We start from the raw sequence: 26,668 nt of genomic DNA on the forward strand, positions 1-26,668 counted from the left end.
CAAAAATTGCCTGATGTATGGGCACCTTTAGGGAAAAGGTGACAAACAAACCCAAAATGACACAAAGAACCTGGACTCATCTTTTGGAGATCTTCCTCAGGGTACCTGAGCAGATAAATGGGATGGGATGATCCTGGGAGGTGGAGCCCTGGCCATCGGTCTCACACCACTGGTGGGGAGGGGAATGTACGAAGGGCCCAATCAAAATTTATCTCGGTGAGCCATGATTTGTACGTCCCTGCAGGAGAAGAACTTACATCAAAGGCTCACACCGACTAGGGCTCATAATAAAATCTTAGAGGTAAAATTGTTCTTCTGTCCTCCTGCGGGGAATTGTTCAGCGAGGAATCTCATGGGACAAATCTCCCAGGACTATTTATAGGGAACCTGAAGTAAAATATGGAGGCTGACATACTTAGTTCCCTCTAAACCAGTGGTCCTCAAGCTAAGGCCCGTGGGCCGAATGTGGCCCCCCAAGGCTTTTTCACTGGTCCCCAAATACAAAATGTATAACTAATAGATGTGGCCCACTGCACCTTTAAATATATGAAGAGGCGTATAGAAAAGCCGTGCTGGCACCACCCATCCACATACTCTAGTATTCAATTCAATTCTTTATCAGGTGACACTGCAGTCCCACTGGACGGCAGGTTGTCACCTGGGAATGCTTCACTGCCTGCTGCAAAAAGACGTTCTTCCAGTGCCAAATGCAGGGCTGGTTCTCTCATGCAGCAAGGTGAAACATTTGCATCAGGTGCAGAGATTACAGGGATGGCATGTTTGTACTGTGTGTTTACACTTAGAGCATGAAGTCAGAGTAGGAGGAGAAGCGAGAGGAGAGCGAGGTGAAGAGGTCATCATTGGTGAAAAGAAGCTTGTTGTGCTGTGTGAGGAGTCTGACAGTGAGTGAGGAGGGGGGAGGCAGGAGAGCAGCAGTGTTTCATTTGACTTGTACAGCAGAAGGGAGTAGGTAGCACTGCTGTCCTATCCTAGCCAGCCAGCGTACTATTTTGTTGAGCTGCAGCATGTCATGTGAGTACATTAAATGAAGCAGAGTGAATTGTCAGGAGCTGTGTGATCACTCCAAATCGGGGGGGGGGGGCGCATCCTCACAAGTTTGCCTTAGGCAGCAGAACCGGCCCTGGCCGCATGACTGAGTGGCTGCTGCTGGGAGTTCCCCTCTGGGCATGATTGGGGGGAATCAATATCTAGGTTCAATTTCATGTTTTCAACATCATTTTATGTATGTTCCGGCCCCCCAGCAGTCTGAAGTATGTTGACCCGACCCTTAACCAAAAAAGTTTGGGGACCCTTGCTCTAAACAATACCAGTGGCCTGGCTGTCCTGCAGGCATCTGAGTCACAACCCTGAAACAAGCGTGTGGCTATACCAGTCAGACTTGAGTCAAAGCACCTGATATGCATGCTTGTTCATGGTCTATAGCTAAAAGTGTTAGAGACACAAGATAAGGGGGGCAGCCAAGAAATGTGCATTGTTTAAAAGGAAATATATATGGCAGCCTCCATATCCCTCTCGCCTAGGGTTCCCTTTAAAGTAATGGATGAGCACCCTAAACACCAGAGTATCTCTTATTTGTAAAAAAAAAAAATAGTTTTCAGCATAGACCTGTTTCAGTCAGACAGTTGACAGTTCAAACTGTAACAAAAACACACGAGGAGCCATGGTATTCAGACACAGTTTTTATTTCCCTGTTCTCAATCTTACACCGAGTCTGCATTTGACCCTCAGGTACATTGAAAGACATGTCCAAGGTACATTATAAGAGTAGTGCCATCTAACCAGCCAGGGGGCGCTCTGTGAGTGACAACCCCAACTCCAGCCAATCAGGTTTACACGCCTCACAAGTAAAACGGAGGCCTCCTCTTTTTGCTTTTTTTCACACAGACCAGTCAGTGAAATGTTTCATATCGCTCTCACGACACAAGCATACCTGCAGCTCCTAAACCAGCACTCATTTCCTGCCACGCCTCTGCCATCATGGCCGCCCACTGGCAGGGAGTCTAGACATCCTGGCGTTTTTATGTTTCTTACACACAGATGAACATTTAGTGCTATATATGACCACTTTTAATGGACAGTGGGCGCAAGAAAGTGGCACTTATTAAAAAAAAAAAAAAAAACAAGTACGGTATATTTTTCAGAGGCAATAATTAAGCAGCGAATCAAAAGACCTCTAAAAAACAAAACAAAATAAACAAGGAGCCATTGCGTTGTTTTTTTTTTTTCCTGAAGCCGTTCACGTAAGAAGTGGTTACCTACATTCTTAGTAGCCATTACACTAGAAAAGCTGGAATATTCAAAAATAACACACCTCTATTACAAAAATATGTGTACAAAAATAGTTCTGCAGCTATTCGACTGCACCCCACAAACCGATCATCCTACCCCCTCAAAGTACTTCTCCATTCACACCAGGAATTACATCCATAGAAAAATTGTGCTAAAATGAACGAGCTATCGATCTTGCAGTGGCCGAAAGGTGTCTGGACCTTTGCATCAGTCTATTATTTCTGCCTATTCAGCAATAATCCTGGCGAATGACCCAGTAAATCTGAGACTGAAATTACATTTTAAAGTGCTTTTGTGGCTTGTATACATTAAAGGGAACATTCTATGGGGAAAAAAAACTGCCAAGTTCACCTGCTTGTCCAGGGGAGTTGGTGATGTCACTGAGGCAGCCATTTTGTATATAAGTAAAACACAGCCTCTGGTCAAAGAGAGTGGTTGATAGCTGATGATGCAGTCATGGTGGGAAGCAAGCCTGTGTTATTACATGACCTGAGTCACCCACAAGGGGATTAGGCAGGTGCCTAGGGCCTGAGGTGCGTTCAGTGGACTCCCTGACCCCACCCTTCACATTGCATTACTAAAACAGGTGGCAACGAAGGTAGCCAAAGGTTCAGTCTTACCCAAGTAGCCCATTCCACCTCAATTCCTCTATGACTAAAGACTATATATTCCCACCAAACATCTGAAGGCAGACTATTTGTCAAAACAACACAAGCTTATTTAGGTAATATGTTTAACAACTAACTCCTCAGTTCATGAAACCACTAACTCCAGGTACCCAAAATTGCTCTGACTCCTCGACTCCACAGCCATTGCAGGGCTATGGAGTGGGTACAAAAATCATCCAACTCCGACTCCACAGTTTATGAAACCATTGACTCCGACTCCAACTCCAGGTACCCAAAAATTGCTCCAAATCCTTGACTCCGACTACATAACCCTAGTCTCCTGATCTTCTCCATGACAAACCCCGGACTAGACCTTGCATGCTTTCCCATCAAACATTTGATAAAGAAGGCCTTATAGCTACACAGTAATTAACCAGGGGTGTTGGGCTAGCCTTTTTGGCAGCCATTTTCCTCTACGTTGATATCACTGAGATGGTCAGCTCTTCTGTTTGGCCAGTATTTAAGCCAACACTTGCCCTGCTCCATGCTGCACAATCATATAGAGAGAAACATTTATTTTCAAGGGGTAACAGTTATCTGTGAATGCTACAAACACTGAACGCTGGAGAAAAAAAAGCTATCCCAGTATCTGCTAAAGTGCATAGGTCATTAATACTTCTCTAATACTTGAGGCTTTGGAGCATCCAGTCATTCCTTTGGGCTGGCTTTGAAAGAACTTCCAATTAGTGTAGAAGAAGAGAATGTCTTTGTTTTTTAAGAGAAATGGCTTTATACCTCCGTTATAGAAGACTCAGATCTGGAGTAAATGTGGCCAGCACATCTTTGCACCAGATAGATCCTCATATGCTTTCGTGAAGTTTTCAACACCAGGAGTCTTTCAATTCTGGAAAGCATCCAAAGCAAAGTCATGATTTATGGCGTCGCCCACATGTGGAGAGGACCTAAACCAGGAGAAAGTCTACTCTCTATAGCTGTTCTAGCATTGATGGCGAATAGGATTTTTGCTTCCTCCTCTGTGTGCGAGGATGACATGAAGACTTTAATACGAAGCAGATCCCCTTATTTACATTTTCAGGAGACCATACAAGCAAAAATATCACCTGAGATTGGTTGCAGATGTCTGCGATTGCTGTCCAAACATAACAGCCAGTGACTTTTCTCACGACCTCTAGATTGTATTTTTTTTACTGCTGTTGTCCACGGTTCCTCCTGAATTGACCATTCATGGTCATTTCTCAAACAGCAGAGATAAAATACAACCACGGAGAAGTCGCTGAGTAGAGTTTTTGGGGACTGGTTGCCAGAGTAGACTATTAACTGAAGGTAAGCTTTCCACAATGGGACATTGCCCAACAAGCAGTTTAGGGGGTTAGGCCTTAATATAGACCAAAAGGTAGGCAGTGGTGGACGACAGAGATGCAGAAGAGAATTAGAAAACATACAAGCGGAGAGGAATGTAAGTTAGCTATTCTACTCTATTACTTTAAAATCTAAGTACAAAATCATGACCTATGTTGGAAAATATTTGGCTTTAAGAAAAGTACAAAGATCATTGTAAACCAATAGTAGGGTAGGTAGCTATATTGCACATAGAACAAAAAAAAATTGCTACAAAAATCGGACCTTTGGAAAAATTGCTGAATAGGCAGAAATAACCCATGTAGACCACCGGACCTAGAGTATATTGTAGTATCTTGTTTTATCAGAAACGTTTATAATGGACCTCCACAAATATACAATCCTCTTGAGCCTGGATGCACAACCTGCGGGTACCCCAAATGTGGTTCCACCCTTATTATTATATATTTTGTATAGAACTGACCCTTTCTGCTATACAGGGTACATTGAACAACTGATGTCGATACCTGTCCCTCCGTGTTGGGCTCACAATCTATTGTTGCTACCATCAGTTCTGGGCGCTAAAGCTTTGTACACACGCCATATAAAAGTCGTGGAAATGTCCAATGACTACAGATTTAGCGACATCAGGTGACAGTCGTTGCACAAAATGTAGCCATATGACAATGAGTGAACATTATCGGGCATTTCAAACGACATTATTCTACAGCATGACGTGCAAAATATCACTTTCGCTTAAGCATGCAGTATTTTAATTACATGGTGGTTAGAAATATCACTGCATGGACAATGTCGTTTGAAAAATTTGTGTCTCTTTATTGGGCGTAAAGAGTCGTCTGCGCGAGGTTGCTTGTTTGTGAAACTTTAATCTAGCGTCTGTACAGAGCTTTAGCCACGTAACCTGATAGTATGTTTTTGGCATGTAGGAACCTGGATATAACCTGCTCAAACATGGGGAGAACATACAAACTCCAAGCAGATGGAGTCCTGACCACAAACATAGCACTGCATTGAACATCACTTTTTAAATGGCAGAGAATTCTCAGATAACGGTACTTACATTGGAGTCTATAACATAATACGAGATTGTGCACCACTGGCCTTGAGGACAATGGAGTTAACTCTATATCTGCTATTCCTGAGGCAAGAGTCAGATGAGCAATCCATCATTGGCTAAAGCCTTCATAGGAGAAAAGGTCATCGTGTGGTCTGGTGTTTCACTTAACCAAGGGTTCCACTGGCATCCTGAGCCCATCTGCCCCTCCTGGTAATGCCACATTATTGTAAGAGAAGGGCATAGACTCTGGTCGAGAAGGCAAGATGGGAGCGCAGTACCGGACTCAATACAATCAAGTCAACGAGGGCCTTAGCGAGAAATCAAGGAGTTGTTTTCAGAGGAAAATGACCCAGGAGTTGAAAGATGGGCGTACTTATAAAATGATATTCACCCCTGCATGTATTCATGGCAGTAAAGTGATCCTGTTATGTAGGTTTCAAGTTTTTGAAACCTTCTTTTACCATTTCATAACCTTTTTCCTCATACCTTAAGGCGAACCCTCAAGTGAAAAAAACTAGATACTTACCTAAGAAGAGGGAAGCCCTTGGTGCTTAGTAAGGATCGTTAAATAGTCGTATTAAACACAGATATTTTACTTTAGCTAAACCTAACCTCAGTCTCACACAGAACCCTCCCCCCGATGCCTAACCCTAACTGCCCCCCCGCACACAAACACCTTTCCTAACTCCTAAACCTAACCACCCCTCCGAGCACAAAGACCCTTTCTGACACCTAACCCTAACAGCCCCCACAAACACCTTTTTCTGGCAGCTAACCCTAACCATCCCACCACAGAAACACCCTACTTGATGCCTAACCCTAACCGCCCCCCCCCCCTCCCCAAATATGCAGTTTCTAACACACTGTGACTCCTAACCATAACTGCCCCCCACACAAACACCCTACCTGATGCCTAACCCTAACGGCCCCTCCCCCCTACATATGCCATTTCTAACACACTATGTGACGCCTAACCCTAACTGCCCCCCACACAAACATCCTAATGCCTAACCCTAACCACCCTCCCTGCACAAACAGCCTACCTGATGCCTAACCTTAGCCACCTTAACCTTAACCCCCCTCCCCGCCTTAAACCCCCTCCCCGCCACAAGAAAGAAAGAATTAAAACTGAACTTCACCCAAGGAATGGAGTACCAAACCCTGCAGGCCACATCTTTCTTGCATGTGTACACACCACTGAAATGCTCCGAAGTGTGGAGCTTTTGGGAATTTACTTCAGGTAACCAGTGAAAGTACCCATGAATTATTCAATGTTCCTGTAAGCGATTAGGCAATAAACTTTATTAGGCAATCAGCTACAGTGTGGTTGATCCAAAATCAATCGACACACTGCAAGCGAGATCCTATGCGAGTCTCCTTCACTAATCGATCTGAATGATGTTGTGCCTCCATGCTCTGAAACAAAAAATCGAGTTTGTGTCAATTGAAATCATGTGAACAGTAGCCAATTCCTTTACAATCAATATCTTCCATCCTGCCCGATCGAGTAAATTGGTCAATTCGACCAGATATCGGCCATTTTCCGTCGATTTAGCTGAATGGAACATAATCAGTCTCCTCCGATCCCATAAAATGATCGAATCAAAAGGTTAATCATACAGGAACATCGAGAACAGTATGGGTACCTTAACTGTGCAGTTAATTATTATACCATCGTTTTTTATTGCCCACAAGTTTAGCATTGGTCTACATGTCCTACACATCTGAGCTTGGACAAAGTTTTGGCTCGAGGTTGAAAGAGGTGTTTTTTTATGGTTTGGACCATTTCCAGTGGTTGTGTGCCATGGCAGAGAGAAGTATAATATTAGGATACCGCAGAAGCCCCGGATCTTTGAAACACAAGACCATGCAAGATGACCCTGACTTTGGAGTTTTGCTCAAATCCCTGTAATCTCCTGGCGTTCGGGAGTATCTACCCTAGCAGAGCGTGGAATGCCACAGATAACAACTTGGCTATAATATCCTTATTTCAACAGATAGCGAGATTGCATTATCAAAGATCATCAAGGACACTTCTCTAGTATATAATTATGCCACAAGCACAAAGACGCTAGATGTGACATCAGCCAAAACCACGTTTGACAGTGGGACACACATCTTTCCGGCAAATCATATTTTCCGCCTGTAAAAAGTACGCTTATAAAGCTGTCCACTTCAAGAAATCCATTTGGACAACCCAACGAGATGCACTTTTGTGGACCTGCAACGCATCAAGGCATCCAAACAGCTCACACCACGGACGGGAGCTTTTCTCATCTTCAACTCAACCTTGTGGTCCATCTTCAACAACGTGCTGAATTTTTTTTACACTATTTATAGGTTTTATTTGTTAAAGTCCTTCTTCAAAGCTTACTTTGTCATAAAGAAAGGCAGCTACTGACATCTCTGTTTCACGTCCAAACTACATAAACAAAAACTATCTGGAGCTAAAACGAATTCAAGTGCTTTTTTTCAACATTCGAAACTTAAAGCTTCTTTTCGCCAGGGTCTCTGTCCGTTTTCCAGGTCCACCTGCATTGTTCTGCTCTTCTGAGTCCTCCTGACGAGGTTACATCCAAGGGTGTCAGTGCTGGTAGTAGATTAAACAACGAAGGAAAGAATCTTTTGAAAAGGAGCGTTATTGCTTTTTTTTGTTTTTTCTTTTAGTGAGAGGCTGGACTGCTGAAGGCTGATTGGTCTATGATGAGGATCCTGAGATTAATCAGCAAGGCTTATTTTAGTAGGCACAAGAGGGTTCTTCAACGGTGGCTATGGGGCTGATAGGCTTTACGGTGCTGAGGGAACGGAAGGCGAATATCGCTGGGTCGTAGACGTAATGTGGAGGCTGGCGACCTCCGCCGATACTCTGAAAGGCAGATAAAGCAAAAAAAGTTTAATATACAGATCAATTCAGATGTACAGTTTTAAGCCAAATTTACACCATACAATTTTTTGTCAGATTCGATTCATTGATTTGATTCAACTCAATCTGACATGTCCGATCGGGATTCGATTCGATTCAATTTACCAATGCAAAACAATGGCAAATTGAATCGAATCGAATCCCTATTGAACATGTTGGATTGAATCGAATCGAATCAATGAATCAAATCAGCCAAAAAATTGTATGGCGTAGATGGGGCTTTAAAGTGGAACTTTTGAGTCGAAAATAATGGTTACATAATCTATAATCCCTGTACATTAGGGTTAATGTTTTACTTGTGTGGGTGTGGCCTCAGCTTTCTTTGATATCACATCTCCAGCTCAAACCTTCAAACTTTCTGTTTTATGTGCAGTTGAATTAGTGTAATTGATAATTGGATTAGGCCACCACTGTTTGTGCCCCAAAACCTTGTACAGCAGCCTCTCACTGTGAAGAGATCATTTGTGATGCATTTGTCATGTTCCTTCAGCTTGTAGTTTCAAATTTTTTTCTAGTAGCTATAAACTATTAAGCCAGAATATAATAAAGTGCAATATGATAGCGTATACCTATACTGAACTGAGGATGGGGGGGGGTCATCTGTCTATGTATACTAAGGGGGGTCGTCTGGCTAACTAAATGGGAAGGGGGGGGGGGTGATTAATGTGGCTACCTACACTGATCTTCACCTCAAGCTTTTGTGGTCCATCTTAAACAACATGCTGTTTTTTTTTTTTTTTTTTTTTTTTTTACACAAAGGTTCTATTTGTTCAGGTCATAAAGGAAGGCAGCTACTGACATCTCTGTTTCATGTCTATACTGGCAACCTATAGTGGGGGACATCTGGCTACCTATACTGGGGTGAACAATTGTGGGGGGGGGGGGATATTGAGCTAATTATACCGAGGGTGTCATCTGGCGGCCTATACTTTGTGAATATCTGGCTAACTATAGCGGGAGGGGGGAGGAGTCATCCGGCTACCGATACTAAGGGTCATCGGGTTACTCATAGTGGGGGGGGGGGGTCATCTGGCTACTTATATAGGAGGGGGCATCTGGCTACCTATACTGGGGTGTATGTCTGGAAACCTGTACTGGGGAGGGGGGTGTAATGCAACTAACTTTACCGGGGGGGGGGGGATTCTCAGATAGACCTGTCGTTTGTTTTGCGTAACAGTGGTCCAGCGTGTATACATGGAGGTTTACAGCTAACTCCACGGGAGGGAGTGCAAAAACCAAAGGCTACATACTGCTAGGTTGGAGGCGGTCCGTGTAGGGGGTGGGGTGGGGGGGGGGGGGGTGATGCCATAGTTTGCCGCACCGGGTGACACCAACCCTACTGATGCCTCCGAATGAGAGTGCAGCCTATCCATTCTCTAGAGACTAGGAACATTTGTCTACAAGAGAATAGTAAATATGGATAAAGCAGACTGCAGCTCTATTAGGGTTAATGTATATGTTAATGTATATGTGGGCGCACAGTTACCATTTCCAGCAATCAGCAGTTCATATATTGGGTAATTGCAGCTCAGCGTCAGAATACATTTGTAGAACAGTGAGGTCATTGTAGGAGAAATCTCAACACTGCCAAGAGCAGATCACAATAGAGAGCACCATGTAAAACCGCCTGGCAGAGAGTCACCGACTATCCCGGGACCTTAAACGTCCGCCAGCTGCCAAGCATGGCGCTGTGTGGCAATACAAAGATTTATGCTGGCTGCAGCCACTGTCTACCCTGTCAGATCACTGCTGAGAGGGCAAAATCCTGCGTATTACTGAGATCCAATCAGTGTCCTCTGTACCTCTTCCTAATACAGCAAAGCCCGTTATCCGGCATGGAGGAAACCGGAAGGGCCCTTTTACACCGGGTCGGTGCAGAATTTTTACCTCACCCCAACGCCGTGCAATGAAAGTGACGTTTTCGCCGCATCCTCGATGCAGGTCCAGAACTACGTTACCGCACAGCTTCCGCATCGACTTGCGGCGATCTGCATCGGCCCGGAAGTCATGTTAGTCTATGGCAACACATGGATTTTAACACACTTCCCAAAGCGATGTTGTGGTGCACATTGTTACAATACGCTTCCAAGCACTTCCGCATACCCCAAAGCAGGAAGTGACGGCAAGCACGCGTCACTTCTGGCTTGGCCAGATGGGGAATACTGCATAGTAACCCGGTATGTCTCGAAGGCCTGTTTCTAGCGGTGGGATGCGTTACGGCGGGAGTGAAGCACCACATCGCTGCTGTCAGTTTATAATGTTAAACCGGCCTCAGTCTCAACTAACCGGCATGCCTGAGGGGATAATGGAGACTGTGCTTTTGGTGTTTTTTTTTTTAGGGGTTTGTAGGGCATAAAATACTTACCGGGCCTCTGTGCGGCGTCTTCTAGCCATCCTGTAGCTGCTAGCGGCTTTCCAGCACCCGTACGCGGGTGAGGTGACACACCTGGACTCGTACACTCAGTATCCCGGAAAACTGCTAAGAACTACAGGATGGGTAGAAGATGCCACACAGAGGCTTGGTAAGTATTTTATGCTGCCAGGATGGGGGATAGGGGGTGTGTGTTTTGTGCTTTTTCATCCAGGCGATCCCTGCCAGATAGTGGGGACTGTGCTGTATCTACATATATGTATTTTACTAGAGTGACCAGACGTCTCGGATTGCCCGGGACGCGTCCCGGATTCGGGGTCCGCTGTCCCAGGCTTAATGAGGTCCCGGGAAACGTCCCGCTTTCAGCATCGGGACTCTGGCCACTCTCTCCTCATGAACTGGCAGCGGCGTCTATAGACGCCGTGCCAGTTCATTGCCTGCAGCCCCGCTCCAGCCTCCTCTTCCAGTGTCTGTTCCGACACCGGTAGGCGAGCAGGGCTACGGCAAGATGGCTGCCGAAGCCCTGTACTGGAGACTATTTGTCTGTCAGCGCGGGAGACAAGAGCAGGAGGAATGTGGTCCCGGGAGCAGCGCGCCAGAGGCCGGAGACGTCTGCCAGGTGAGTAATGCTTTCTATTTCAGGTGAAATGTTTGCCCGCATTGCGTTTCTTTTCTGGGGAAATGTTTGCCCGCATTCCGTTAATTTTCTGGTGAAATGTTTGCCCGCATTACGTTTCTTGTCTGGTGAAATGTTTGCCCGCATTGCGTTTCTTGTCTGGTGAAATGTTTGCCCGCATTACGTTTCTTTTCTGGTGAAATGTTTGCCTGCATTGTGTTTCTTGTCTGGTGAAATGTTTGCCCGCATTGCGTTTCTTTTCTGGTGAAATGTTTGCCCGCATTGCGTTTCTTGTCTGGTGAAATGTTTGCCCGCATTACGTTTCTTTTCTGGTGAAATGTTTGCCCGCAGTGCATTTCTTTTCTGGTGAAATGTTTGCCCGCATTGGGTTTCTTTTCCAGGTGAAATGTTTGCCCGCATTGCGTTTCTTGTCTGGTTAAATGTTTGCCCGCATTGCGTTTCTTGTCTGGTGAAATGTTTGCCCGCATTACGTTTCTTTTCTGGTGAAATGTTTGCCTGCATTGTGTTTCTTGTCTGGTGAAATGTTTGCCCGCATTGCTTTTCTTTTCTGGTGAAATGTTTGCCCGCATTGCGTTTCTTTTCTGGTGAAATGTTTGCCCGCATTGTGTTTCTTTTCCAGGTGAAATGTTTGCCCGCATTGCGTTTCTTGTCTGGTGAAATGTTTGCCCGCATTGCGTTTCTTGTCTGGTGAAATGTTTGCCCGCATTGCGTTTCTTGTCTGGTGAAATGTTTGCCCGCATTACGTTTCTTTTCTGGTGAAATGTTTGCCCGCAGTGCATTTCTTTTCTGGTGAAATGTTTGCCCGCATTGGGTTTCTTTTCCAGGTGAAATGTTTGCCCGCATTGCGTTTCTTGTCTGGTTAAATGTTTGCCCGCATTACGTTTCTTTTCTGGTGAAATGTTTGCCCGCAGTGCGTTTCTTTTCTGGTGAAATGTTTGCCCGCATTGCGTTTATTTTCTGGTGAAATGTTTGCCCGCATTGCGTTTATTTTCTGGTGAAATGTTTGCCCGCATTGCGTTTATTTTCTGGTGAAATGTTTGCCCGCATTGCGTTTATTTTCTGGTGAAATGTTTGCCCGCATTGCGTTTATTTTCTGGTGAAATGTTTGCCCGCATTGCGTTTATTTTGTACTGACATGTTGCCCGCATTGCGTTTATTTTGTACTGACATGTTGCCCGCATTGCGTTTATTTTGTACTGACATGTTTGCCCGCATTGCATTTATTTTATACTGACATGTTTGCCCGCATTGCATTTATTTTATACTGACATGTTCGCCGCATTGCGGTTATTTTGTGCTGACATGTTGCCTATTGCGTTTATTTTCTGGTGTCCGGGGTAACTGTTACTGCATTTATTATTTAATGGTCATAGATGGCTATGTTTGCTGCTTTGTGGTTACGGTATACTATTAGCATCACACAGTTTCTGCACACCCATGATGCAAAGTCTCATTTGTCCACATCTTGGCGTAAACAATGCTTTCTTATGCCTCGCTGTTACTTCATTACGTTAGCTCCGCCCATACAATGTCATGGCCACGCCCATTTTCCGTCGCGGCGCAGCCCTCTCCCCCCAGTCTTCGTCGTTGCGCGCTCCTCAGTCCTCCTCACCCCCCCTCCCAGGTTGGACCCACAAAAATCTGGTCACTCTAATTTTACCTGTTTTATCTACAGTCTAAGGACTTCAGTCTGTTCGTTCACTGCAGTCAGTGATGAGATCTTTGAAAATTGAATCTATCCATTCACTTTAGATTGAGGACACCACTAAAAAATGCACTGCGTCCCCTCTTATGTATTTTATTTTTCCCTAGGTCTATGCCCGCATAGGTTTTGTATCCACTTGGCCGTGGTAGGAGATTTGGGATATATACATAGGCCGGCCTCCCAGTGTTTTGCTCATGAATGGAGAGCGGGGATTGGCCGTCCCATGTCCCGCCCACCTTAGTGTCTGCCGCGGGTGGTTTGCTAAAGTAGCGTGCGGGCAAGATAGTAACCATCTGATTGGGTGGAGGGGACGCTGTGCATGATGGGAGGGGCGGTTGGTGACGTCAGACGCATCGGCTCTATACAAAATTGAGCAATACAATGGCGCAGTCACCGGCCTCCCTGCACCCTCCGTGATGCCTCTGAGGAAACAACTTACGTTGTGAAACAGCTTAAGGTAGGGGGGAGCGCTTCCCATCGGGGGCCTCCTCTGGCTAATCCATCTGCCTGAAATAAACTTTTTATGGTATATATACATTGGTGCCCGCCCTCTTCTCTGTCTTAAGATCCCTGAGAATGCAGCCTATCCATTCACTAGAAACAGTGACATCACTTAGAATGCAGCCTAATCATTCACTAGAGACCAGTGACATCACTGAGAATGCAGCCTATCCATTCACTAGAGACCAGTGACATCACTGAGAATGCAGCCTATCCATGCACTAGACTCCAGTGACATCACTTAGAATTCAGCCTATCTATTCACTAGAGGCCAGTGACATCACTGAGAATGCAGCCTATCCATTCACTAGAGACCAGTGACATCACGGAGAGTGCAGCCTATCCATTCACTAGAGGCCAGTGACATCACTGAGAATGCAGCTTATCCATTCACTAGAGACCAGTGACATCACTGAGAATGCAGCCTATCCATGCACTAGACTCCAGTGACATCACTGAGAATGCAGCCTATCCATTCACTAGAGACCAGTGACATCACTGAGAATGCAGCCTATCCATGCACTAGACTCCAGTGACATCACTTAGAATTCAGCCTATCCATTCACTAGTGGCCAGTGACATCACTGAGAATGCAGCCTATCCATTCACTAGAGGCCAGTGACATCACTGAGAATGCAGCCTATCCATTCACTAGAGACCAGTGACATCACTGAGAATGCAGCCTATCCTTTCACTAGAGACCAGTGACATCACTGAGAATGCAGCTTATCCATTCACTAGAGACCGGTGACATTATCTTGCCTTTCCGCCGGACGGTACATGCAGTCTCCTACCTACTACTACTACCTTCTTCCCACCTCCTTCATAGAATAGTACATTCAGCCTTCTCCCTCTCCTCCCCCTCCTGTCCTTAGGACACTATATGCAGCTTCCTGCCTCTCCTCCTCCACCCATAGGGCAGTAGAGATGGGAAGTTCGGATCTTTTCAATGATCCGGATGATTCGAATCGGATCATTGAAAAGATCCGGATCTTTGATCCGAATCTCGGATCATTTTACAAGGGAAGCATTCGGGGGGTGAAATGACTAGCAGGGCAGGAGAAGGGGAGAGGGGGTGGACACACAGAGAAGGGGAGAAGATGGACAGAGGGCAATGAGTGGACAGAGAAGGGAGGAGGGAAGCAGAGAGCATAAATGTTTGTTTGCACACAATACCCACATGCTGCAATCATATGCTTTACATATATTTCACCTACATGCTCATCTGTATACCTTGAATGCAAATGTCGCACAGTGAAAGAAAGCATTCCTCAAAGTATTCCCAGAAGATAAGTGCAGCTGTTTAGAGCGAGTGCAGGAGGATCATATTGCCCTGCAATCACAGTGCCTGCAAAGTTACTGAGCTGTGCTGAGCCAAAAGTTTCCAATGTGTTCACTGAGCACAACTAGGAACAGACAGCCTATAATGAGCAGCGCATTGCAGCCAGTATGTGTGCTCTACACATATCTGGCAGTGGCACCCATGTCCCCTCTACCTGTCCCTGCAAGGCTGGCTCCCCTGAGTCCCCTCCAACAGAGCGATCCATCTCTGCTCTGCTTCCAGGACCCCACTGCCCGCTGAGAGGGGGCGTGTCGCTCATGGCCCCACCCCTTTTGCGATCCGAATCACTCATTTGATCAAAGATCCGAATCGTTCATGATCTGGACAACACTATAAGGCAGTATGTGCATCTTCCTGCCTCGCAATCGTCCTCTCTCCATACGACAGTGCATGCAGCCTCCTGCCTCTCCTCCCCTCTCCATAAGACAGTACATGTAGCCTCCTGCCTCTCCTCCTCTCTCCATAAACAGTACATGCAGCCTCCTGCCTCTCCTCTCCATAGGACAGCACATGCAGCCTTGCGCCTCTCCTCCCCTCTCCATAAGACAGTACATGCAGCCTCCTGCCTCTTCTCTCCATAGGACAGCACATGCAGCCTCCTCCTTCTCCTCTACATAGGACAGCACCTGCAGCCTCGTGCCTCTACTCCCCTCTCCATAAGACAGTACATGCTGCCTCTCCTCCCCTCTCCATAAGACAGTACATGCATCCTCCTGCCTCTCCTCCCCTCTCCATAAGACAGTACATGCATCCTCCTGCCTCTCCTCTACATAGGACAGCACCTGCAGCCTCCTGCCTCCCCTCCCCTCTCCTCTCCATAAGACAGTATATGCAGCCTCCTGCCTCTCCTCCCCTCTCCATAAGACAGTACATGCATCCACCTCCTGCCTCTCCTCCCCTCTCCATAAGACAGTACAACATGCATCCTCCTGCCTCTCCTCTCCATAGGACAGCACCTGCAGCCTCCTGCCTATCCTCCCTTCTCCATAAGACAGTACATGCATCCTCCTGCCTCTCCTCTACATAGGACAGCACCTGCAGCCTCCTGCCTCCCCTCTCCTCTCCATAAGACAGTACATGCATCCTCCTGCCTCTCCTCCCCTCTCCATAAGACAGTACATGCATCCTCCTGCCTCTCCTCTACATAGGACAGCACCTGCAGCCTCCTGCCTCCCCTCCCCTCTCCTCTCCATAAGACAGTATATGCAGCCTCCTGCCTCTCCTCCCCTCTCCATAAGACAGTACATGCATCCACCTCCTGCCTCTCCTCCCCTCTCCATAAGACAGTACAACATGCATCCTCCTGCCTCTCCTCTCCATAGGACAGCACCTGCAGCCTCCTGCCTATCCTCCCTTCTCCATAAGACAGTACATGCATCCTCCTGCCTCTCCTCTACATAGGACAGCACCTGCAGCCTTCTTTCTGCCTCTCCTCCCCTCTCCATAAAGGTGGCCACTAATGATCCAATTTTTTTCACCCAATCTAACCGTTTCTATGTAATATAAGGGAACTGCCTAAATTATATCCATTCATTGTATTCAACCAAGTTACCCTTATACTACATAGATTTGGTAAAATTGGATGAAAAAGATTGGATCATTAGTGGTCACCTTAAGACAGTACATGCATCCTCCTGCCTCTCCTCTCCATAGGACAGCACCTGCAGCCTCCTGCTTCTCCTCTCCATAAGACAGCACATGCATCCCCCTGCCTCTCCTCTCCATAAGACAGTATATGCAGCCTCCTGCCTCTCCTCCCCTCTCCATAAGACAGTACAACATGCATCCTCCTGCCTATCCTCCCCTCTCCATAAGACAGCACATGCATCCCCCTGCCTCTCCTCTCCATAAGACAGCGCATGCAGCCTCCTGCCTCTCCTCCCCTCTCCATAAGACAGTATATGCAGCCTCCTGCCTCTCCATAGGACAGTATATGCAGCCTCCTGCCTCTCCTCCCCTCCCCTCCCCTCTCCATAGGACAGTATATGCAGCCTCCTGCCTCTCCTCCCCTCTCCATAGGGCATACAGTAAAAAATGGCGCGGAGGAAATAATGGCGCACCGTTCTGCCGATTATAAAACGCTATTTACCGTTTTAATGTAAATACATTAAAACGGTAAATAGCGTTTTATAAAACAGCAGAACGGTGCGCCATTGAAAAATGCAGGGAACTAGCAGAGGGGGTCGGGCTGGCAGCGGGGGTCGGGCTGGAGAGGCAGCGCCAGCGGGCAGTGGGCTGGCAGCGGTGTCAGGGTGGAGAGGCAGCGGGGGTCGGGCTGAAGAGGCAGCGGGGTGGAGGGAGGATTACGCAGCATGTGTATATTGTGTATATACATTACCTTGTCCCGGCCGGCGATCGCTCCTTCACTCCATAGCTTACAGGAGTCCTGCATCCGGCCAATCACCATGCGGCTTCAGTTTCCGCATGGTGATTGGCTGGATGCAGAACTCGTGCAAGCTATGAAGTGAAGGAGCGATCGCCGGCCGGGACAAGGTAATGTATACACAATATACACATGCTGCGTAATCCTCCCTCCACCCCGCTGCCTCTTCAGCCCGACCCCCGCTGCCAGCCCGCTGCCTCTTCAGCCCGACCCCCGCTGCCAGCCTACTGCCCGCTGCCTCTCCAGCCCGACCCCGCTGCCAGCCCGCTGCCTCTCCAGCCCGATCCCTGCTAAAAAAATTGAACATATAAAACGATAAATATCGTTGTAATGCAGCGCCATTCTGACACTATTGGCGCTGTGCGCCATTTTTGCCTGTCCCCCTCCATAGGACAGCACCTGCAGCCTCCTGCCTATCCTCCCCTCTCCATAAGACAGACAGCACATGCATCCCCCTGCCTCTCCTCTACATAGGACCAGTGGCGGCTCCAGGAAATTTTTTTAGGGGGTGCTATGCAGGTGCTGGACCAATTTCCGGGGGAGCTGACGACCTGCGGCGCGCTTTGCGCGCCGCGCCGAAAAATGGGTGTGGCTACAACCGCGGCGAAAAAAAATGGGCGTGGTCATGACCGGATGAGGGCGGGGCTAACTAATTTAAAGTGAACCCAGGGTGAGAGTGATATGGTGGCTGCCATATTTATTTCCTTTTAAACAATACTAGTTGCCTGGCAGCCCTGCTGATCTATTTGGCTGTAGTAGTGAACTGAATTACACCAGAAACAAGCCATGCAGCTAATCTTGTCAGTTCTGACAATATTGTCAGAAACCCCTGACCTGCTGCATGCTTGTTCAGGGTCTATGGTTGAAAGAATAAGAGGCAGAGGACCAGCACGGCAGCCAGGCAACTGGTATTGCTTAAAGGGAGATAAATATGGCAGCCTCAATATTATTCTCACCTCGGGTTCCCTTTAAAAGTGCAACGCAAAGACAGAGGGCCCAAGTTTTGGTGACCCTTTTCCCAGAAAATTCACATAATTGTGCAGGTTTTCTCAAGAAAATACACGTAATGTGAGCAGATTTTAACAAAAAACACGTCCAATGACCCCAATATGCACAATCGTTATCAGATATGGCTCCAATATGCACAATCGTTATCAGATATGGCTCCAATATGCACAATCGGTAGCAGATATGACCCCAATATGCACAATCGGTAGCAGATATGACCCCAATATGCACAATCGGTAGCAGATATGGCCCCAATATGCACAATCGGTAGCAGATATGGCCCCAATATGCACAATCGGTAGCAGATATGGCCCCAATATGCACAATCGGTGGCAGATATGGCCCCAATATGCACAATCGGTGGCAGATATGGCCCCAATATGCACAATCGGTGGCAGATATGGCCCCAATATGCACAATCGGTAGCAGATATGGCCCCAATATGCACAATCGGTAGCAGATATGGCCCCAATATGCACAATCGGTAGCAGATATGGCCCCAATATGCACAATCGGTAGCAGATATGGCCCCAATATGCACAATCGGTAGCAGATATGGCCCCAATATGCACAATCGGTAGCAGATATGGCCCCAATATGCACAATCGGTAGCAGATATGGCCCCAATATGCACAATCGGTAACAGATATGACCACAATATGCACAATCGGTAGCAGATATGACCCCAATATGCACAATCGGTAGCAGATATGACCCCAATATGCACAATCGGTAGCAGATATGACCCCAATATGCACAATCGGTAGCAGATATGACCCCAATATGCACAATCGGTAGCAGATATGACTCCAATATGCACAATCCGTAGCAGATATGACCCCAATATGCACAATCCGTAGCAGATATGACCCCAATATGCACAATCGGTAGCAGAAATGACCCCAATATGCACAATCTGTAGCAGAAATGACCCCAATATGCACAATCGGTAGCAGAAATTACCCCAATATGCACAATCGGTAGCAGAAATGACCCCAATATGCACAATCCGTAGCAGATATGACCCCAATATGCACAATCCGTAGCAGATATGACCCCAATATGCACAATCAGCATCACCTGAAAAAGAAAAGAAAAACCCATTTACTCACCTACAGCCAGACCTTCTTTCCCGACCTCCTGTCCCGAGTCCCGACCTCATTGTGGCGCGCCTAGACGCCTGAAGTCAGTTCACTCCAGGGGGTGCTTTGGGGGTGCTTGGACAATTCTAGGGGGTGCTTGAGCACCCCCTTGCACCCCCCTGGCGCCGCCCCTGCATAGGACAGTACATGCAGCCTCCTGCCTCTCCTCCCCTCTCCATAAGACAGTACATGCAGCCTCTGCCTCTCCTCTTCTTACCATTGTTTTTACTGTTAATATATATACACATTTGTACAGAGTTCATGTGTTTTTTTTTTGTGCAGTTTCTGGTGACACTGGAAATACACTTTGGATAACGCATAAATTATAAGTCAAGTTATATTAAGTCCTGTAATCCCAGGAAACATTAGATCATTCCAGCGTCCTGACGTGTCCCCAAGTCACCTGCTGACTTATTCTGTCTCCAAACAATGCAGAGTGAGAAATGCACCACCGCCTCCGGCTTCTGCGCCAGTCCTGGCAGCGATTTCACCATATTCCAAGAAGTTTGTGAACCTTCCTGAAATAACAGCCGTCATTAATGGCGGAGGGGAATCAGAGACCTGCCTGCTGGGAGGAGAGGTCCGCAGGCAAAGATCCCCATCTCACTGCCGTACACGCTGCCTAGGTACCCTAATTACAATATATGGGGTTCAGAGCTGGCACCACCATAGGAGCAACCTGGGATATTGTAGCAATGAGGAAAAGGAGACTCAGGGCACCTTCCGTCCTTTTTGTGCATTTATTGCGTCAAATAGTGCACGTTACAGCAAACACTGAGATCCAAGCTGTGGTCATCTGTATGCCAGACCTGGGCAGTAGCTATGAGATGGAGGTGAGGGTGCCGGGCACCAGTGTGGAATGCAGCGTGACCAAGCGTCCAGTAATGTAAGAGTGAACAGAGGCGCCAGCAGGGCCGGATTTCTGGCAAGGCCACATAGGCCATGGCCTAGGGCACCAGAAATGTAGGGGCGGCTCAGTGAGGGGCAGTAAAGCTGTTTTATGCAGCCATCCCTATCTACAAGGAAAGCTTTAACCTTTAAACTCTGTCCTGTACTTGTGTCAACTCTGTAAGCGCTATCCTGCAGGTACACATCAGCCTAACTCACATGGAGACACAATTGGTCCATCATTAATGAGATGGCAAACATAACATAAAAGTTGTTAAGGAAAACATAACTTATAATCTATACGCATATTACTGAAATAGCTATTGTGTGTGACATCCAATGATAAAAAGTAAGTAGATTTCTCATTGGGGCACACCGAGACAACAACCATACAGATGGTATACTGTAGTTGGCCTTGGGCGGTAAAAAGTACAAATCCGGCCCTGGGCGCCAGCAGGATAAAAGGTTCTAAAAGGCTTAAAATCCCTCAGGAGGTGGTGGTGGACTCGCCTCACCAAAGCAGACAAGATACCGTCAGTTTTATGACAACAGGTTTAATAATATACTCCAAAACAAACAGTGCAACGCGTTTCACGGGTATGTTCCCGCTTCCTCAGGCAATAAACAGATAGGAGTACACAGTATAGTCTCAAGGTCACGAATAGGACTGTTCACTCTTATATTACCAATATCCACCCCTGGTGGAGGGGTTGATCCCCATTTTTTCCTTATCTACAGAGAGCGACTTTTAAAGTGAACCGAGCATAATTTTTAACACCCAGGGCAGCTCTATAGCAAATTAAAAATGCATTCTAAAAATTTGGTTTATTATTAAAAAAAACTTTAATTTTACCTCATTTTTTTACATCTAAGGGTTAAATTAGCCACTTTGTCCGTCCGCAAAGGACCTGTGGTCCCTGAGCAGGAGATGGTGAAAACAGATAAGAAATCACCTCTTTAGACTTAATTGACCACAAACAAACCCCCATTGTACTTCAAACAGAAAACATCAGTTACAGTTGAAGAATTTCACACCTAGCCTGGATAACAGCAGTTGTAAAACAGCAGGGGTTGAGCTTCTGAACAATGGCAGCCCTTGCAGCTATTTGAAGCCAAGAGCTGCTTGGATCCCTTTAATCCTGAGTGAGGACAGTTCTAATCTCCTCACCTGCCTATTTGTGAGTATATACATTATATACTTTTCATTTCCAACTCCTTGTTTTGCATACTACACTATATTGGGCTCTCTGTATTTTTTTTGTCTTAAGCGTCCAGAAGGATGCGAAACGGCCATCGTAGGTTCCACACTGGTGCCCGACACCCCCACCTCCATCTCACAGCTACTACCCAGGTCTTGCATATAGATGACCACAGGTTGGATCTCAATGTTTGCTGTAACGTGAACTATTTGATGCAATAAATGCACAAAAAATGACCGAAGGTGCCTGGAGTCTTCTTGTTCTCATTGCTACAATACAGGATCCTTTCTTCAATGCTTCTTCAATGCTTTTCTATGGATTATTATTCACTAGAATAGGGAGTGCCATACGTATTCCTGTTTTCTTCATTGAAAAATGCAACCTGAGATATTGCCCAGGGCCCCCCGAGCACAGGAAGCCCCCCCCCCCCAGGTCTTCCCCAGTGTTGTGCTCGCCGAGGCCCTGAGGATATTCACCTGTCCTAGCATGCTGCTCAGTTAGTCGGTGCTCCGTGTCTTCATACTCGCTGGCTACACCTTCACCGTGCCCTGGCTCATGTTATTGCGTTATTACATACGCCGGATTTCTGGAAAGGTCAAAAGGCCTGGGCCTTGGGCAGTCGGTGCCTATGGGGGCGGCACAAGGTAGCTGAACATAAAAGAGAAGGACCACTGCACATGGATTTTACCCACTTGGAGGGCTGCACAGGAAATGGGTGGGGTGCTGTTGCGCATGAATAGGGAGCAAAGAGAAAGTTGGCCTAGGGGCGGTACAAGTATAAATCCGGTTTTGCACCTGATCACTGAAAAGAGGCAAGGGGAATGCACAGGCTAACGGAGCAGGGACAGGTGAGTTGGTATGCCGCTAAATACGGTGCAGGGGCCCCAGGGTGCACTAGTCAAGGGGAGACCTGGGAGGTGGGGGCAGCACTTGGGGGCCCCGGGGTGAATTTGCTGTCAGTAAGGAGGGGTTCCTTTGGCCCCATGACCCGGCCCTGACAGGGCTGAGTTACTACGGCGACCCCAGTAGGGATTGTGTATGGCGTCGAAATTGGGGCCCCTGCACGGGTGTGTCTAGGGGTGAGGCCTCCATCAAAATTTTGATATGGACCCATAATTTACTGTATTTCATCTATCTATTTCCAGGCTGCGTACATTTGCATAAACTGAATCGTCAAAGAAGTTTTGATTGGCCCCATTCCAACCAGCATACAATTTGCATGACATTTGCATGGAAGCCAGAGTTACAAGCAGCTGATAGGCCGTCTCTCTGTATGAAGGATGAGAGCTGCTTACACTAAATCTGTGAGCAGATATTAGAGTTCTGTCTCCCGAAACAATTAATTGTGATTTTTTTAGGCGACTTGTTTTTGAGGCAAGTCAATAGCAATCAGAAAAATGAATAAATGAGTATCCAACTTTGTAGTTAAGGTTAGAAGGGGGAGCTCTACACACAAAAAATGATCATGAATGGTGATTTCAGCCTGTGCACATAGATTAAAGAGGAACCCCGAATTTAACGACATCCCAAACAGTAGCCGATTCCCCCTTTCCCACAAGAAATCTTTACATTTTCTCTAATAGATCATCAGGGATGTCTGTGTGGCTGGTATTGTGGTGAAACCCCTCCCCCTGTGCGATGTCAGAGCCATGACCCTGACAGTTTCCTGTCTGTGAACCTCATTGCATTGTGGGAAACAACATCTGTTTCCAACTGCCAAGCAAGCAGTATCTCCCTCTGTGCATATATATATATATAAATATATAGATATTTTGTGTTGTCCGGTTTTTTCTTTTCCTCATGGCTGCCAGCAGCAAAGAGGACGACCTACAGGATCACGGGGATCAAACAACATGAACAAATTATCCAGTTAGTACCAATCATTTCAGTTTTTAATTTGCAATGATTTATTTTTATTTATTTTTCCCACTACTATTATCTTTGGGTAAAGTTCCGCTTAAATGTTTTTTTTTGAGGCTGTAATATACCCTGTAGTCATTAAACACAACAATAGCATCCCTTTAACCGTGCCGTCTTCAGGCCAGTTGGAGCGTTCTCAGAGGGACTCTAAGGACCTCTCTCTGCGTTTGTGCGCTGTCCAAGCCATTGAACTGTTCTACAACATGACGTGCCCCCCCCCTTCCCCGGCCACAGCTGTAAGGATGAGATTTCCTTTTAATAAATCAATGAAGGTCTCCCCCGCGTTGTTTTTGAAGTTTCTGCCATGGATTGGTTTGGCAAGTCAACAATGCAGGCCCGGCTCTGTAGAACCTACCACTTGCCAGAAGACTTCTGTTTGAAGTTTGAAGAACAAACCTGAGATTTAAGGCCACACAGAGCTCGGGGAGCGACCTCGAACCACACAGGAGGAACTATCTCTGATTAGCGAGCTTTCATTAAACTGCAGAGTGTATTCTCTTTTCACATTTATGGTTAGCTTAAAGAGGAACTCCAGTGAAAATAATGTAATAAAAAATGCTTCATTTTTACAATAATCCTGTATAAATGATTTAGTCAGTAAAATCTTTCCTCTCCCTGATTTACATTCTGACATTTATTACATGGTGACATTTTTACTGCTGGCAAGTGATGTCAGTGGAAGGAGATGCTGCTTGCTTTTTTGGCAGTTGGAAGCAGCTGTAAATGGCTGTAATTTCCCACAATGCAACAAGGTTCCCACAGTTTGATGTCAGAACCATAGTCCTAACATCTCACCGTGGGAGGGGTTTCACCACAATATCAGCCATATAGCCCCCTGATGATCTATTCGAGAAAAGGAAAAGATTTATCATAGGAAAGGGGGTATCAGCTACTGAATGGGATGAAGTTCAATTCTTGGTTACAGTTTCTCTTTAAACCACGTTTCTTCACAAAAGGAAAAATACAATACTAAACGTAAAAAAATGACATAAACAACCTGGGAGTCTATGGCAGACTCACCCGAGCTGCTATGCAAATGGTGAGATTAAAGCCTCGTACACACATCCAATTTTGATTGGCAAACGATTGTTCAATTTACCACCTTCATCTTATGAAGGCCAGCAGATTTTGAATACTGTGATCAGATTGTGTAGTAAGCATGCAAACTACATGAAAATTGTTCAATTGTCGAATGATTAGCCAATAAAAATTGAATCCACATCCAATTTTTATTGGCCATTTTTACTACCTCCATTTAGGACATACCTCCCAACTTTTTGAGACGAGAAAGAGAGACATTTAAAGTGGAACTTCAGCCTAAACAAACACTGTCATTAAGTTACATTAGTTATGTTAATTAAAATAGATAGGTAATATAATCTCTTACCCACCCTGTTTTAAAAGAACAGGCAAATGTTTGATTTCATGAGGGCAGCCATCTTTTTGGTTGAAAGGAGGTGACAGGGAGCATCAGACACAGTTTCAACTGTCCTGTGTGCTGATCACCCCTCCCAGCTGCTAGGCAACGTGAACAACAACATAGGAAATCCCATCATGCTTTGCACAGCATCAGGGGAAAAAAACCCGGGCAGCTTTCTTTGATGGGTGGAGCTTAGCTAAAAATGCAGTTAAAAATTATGCTTTGGTAAGAAAAACAAAGTTCTGATGCTGTGAAACTGTTAAAGAACCACCAAGCCTTTTCAGTTCTGCTGAGTAGAATTTTAGCCTGGAGGTTCACTTTAAGCCACGCTCCTGTCACACCCCTGATCACGCCCCTGTCACACCCCTAACCACGCATACCATAAAGATTTCATAAGAAAAATATATTGTTTTATAATTCAAACCACACTGGTCCTTTATATCCTGGTGCTTTCTCCTGCAAATTAACATTTTAAAATTAGTAATATATAAATTTAAAGGATGGGAATACAGTTTAGCGTCAAACACATTTTTAGTAGACAAATATATAAATTTACATAGAAAGGGGGGCAAAGTCCTGAAAGAGGGACAATTGAGGAGTAAAGAGGGGCAGAGGGACAGGGCTCCCAAAGAGGGACTGTCCCTCCGAAAGAGGAACAGTTGGGAGCTATGATTTAGGATGAGAGCTTCTCTACACAATCTGTTCACATTCTGTATACATTTTTTTCGTATTTTCGAATCTATGTTTTGCACTTTTTGCATTTTCTTTTTTGTGTTTATGCCAATTTTTTCGCCTTCCAATTTTTCCATGCATATCAATGACATTTATTTTCACAAATAAGTATATTATTAACTTTACATTTGAAAAAAAGCATGCCATTTTTTTCTGCTAAAAATTTGGATGGGAATTTTCGTACGAGGATGCATGCTAAATGCGATGCCACTGACTTGCATCAATGTGCGGCGAATTTGCATATAAAATTCTAGCTAAAAATCGTTTGAGCGATCAGAAATTCTGATCAAAGTGGTTGTAAATAATCTCAGTTTCCCAAGTTAAGCACACTCAACAACGGGGTTTTTTATGAACCAAATTTTCTGGTTTATTCTTCATACGTTATTTCTTCAAATTGCGGATCATACATGTGGACATAACATCAGACCTTTACTTCACATCAAAAAATGCCTGACACGTGTTTCACGGCCAACAGCCGCTTCCTCAGAGGCACACCGTATACAAAACATCCGTGGGTCTATGACAAACTTGAACCCGCAATCTGAAATCTAAAGTAGAGCTGCCATCAGCGATGATCCCCAAGATGTGAATTGAAGGTCTGATGTTATGTTCACATGTATGATCCGCAATTTGAAGAAATAACGTATGAAGAATAAACAAGAAAAATTTGGTTCATAAAAAACCCCGTTGTTGAGTGTGCTGAACTTTGGAATCTTGTGTATTTAGGGGTGGAACCACACTACTTTTTATTGTGGCAGTGCTAAATAATCTCAGTTGATGGGCACAATCGATTACGAACGATTATAAAAATAGACGTTCAATTTTCGTCAAACCAAAATTTGGATTTTCTTGTTGGTTGTGATAGATAGGAAGCAAAGATTTTATGGTGTAGTGAACGATTTTTCTTCTGATCATAATTATGTGATCGCTTGAATGAATTTTTGCTAAAAATTGGATCATTAGTGGCCACCTTAAAGTGAATGGGAACTGCATTAAAAAAAAAATGAAGCAAATACTTACCTAAGGAGAGGGAAGGCTCTGGGTTGTATAGAGCCTTCCGTCTCCTCTCTCGGTGCTCTCTATCTTCTGCTGGCTCCCCCCGTTTCAATCCCCCGCTGAAAGGGTATTTGGAAGTCTTCGGG

At 45.7% G+C, this 26,668-nt stretch overlaps 1 protein-coding gene across 1 annotated transcript in view; it reads right to left on the reverse strand.

The window, feature by feature from the left end:
* Positions 1-1,687: 1,687 nt before the first annotated feature.
* The window catches only part of LOC137504387 (uncharacterized), a 127,160-nt gene continuing 102,179 nt past the window's right edge, over positions 1,688-26,668 (reverse strand). The window contains exon 5 of the mRNA XM_068232749.1: positions 1,688-8,221. Coding sequence (XP_068088850.1) covers positions 8,093-8,221 — 129 coding nt within the window. The 3' untranslated portion in view covers positions 1,688-8,092. The remainder of the gene's footprint in view (positions 8,222-26,668) is intronic.

Source organism: Hyperolius riggenbachi, chromosome 4, assembly GCF_040937935.1.
Source record: "Hyperolius riggenbachi isolate aHypRig1 chromosome 4, aHypRig1.pri, whole genome shotgun sequence".
Taxonomy (NCBI): domain Eukaryota; kingdom Metazoa; phylum Chordata; class Amphibia; order Anura; family Hyperoliidae; genus Hyperolius; species Hyperolius riggenbachi.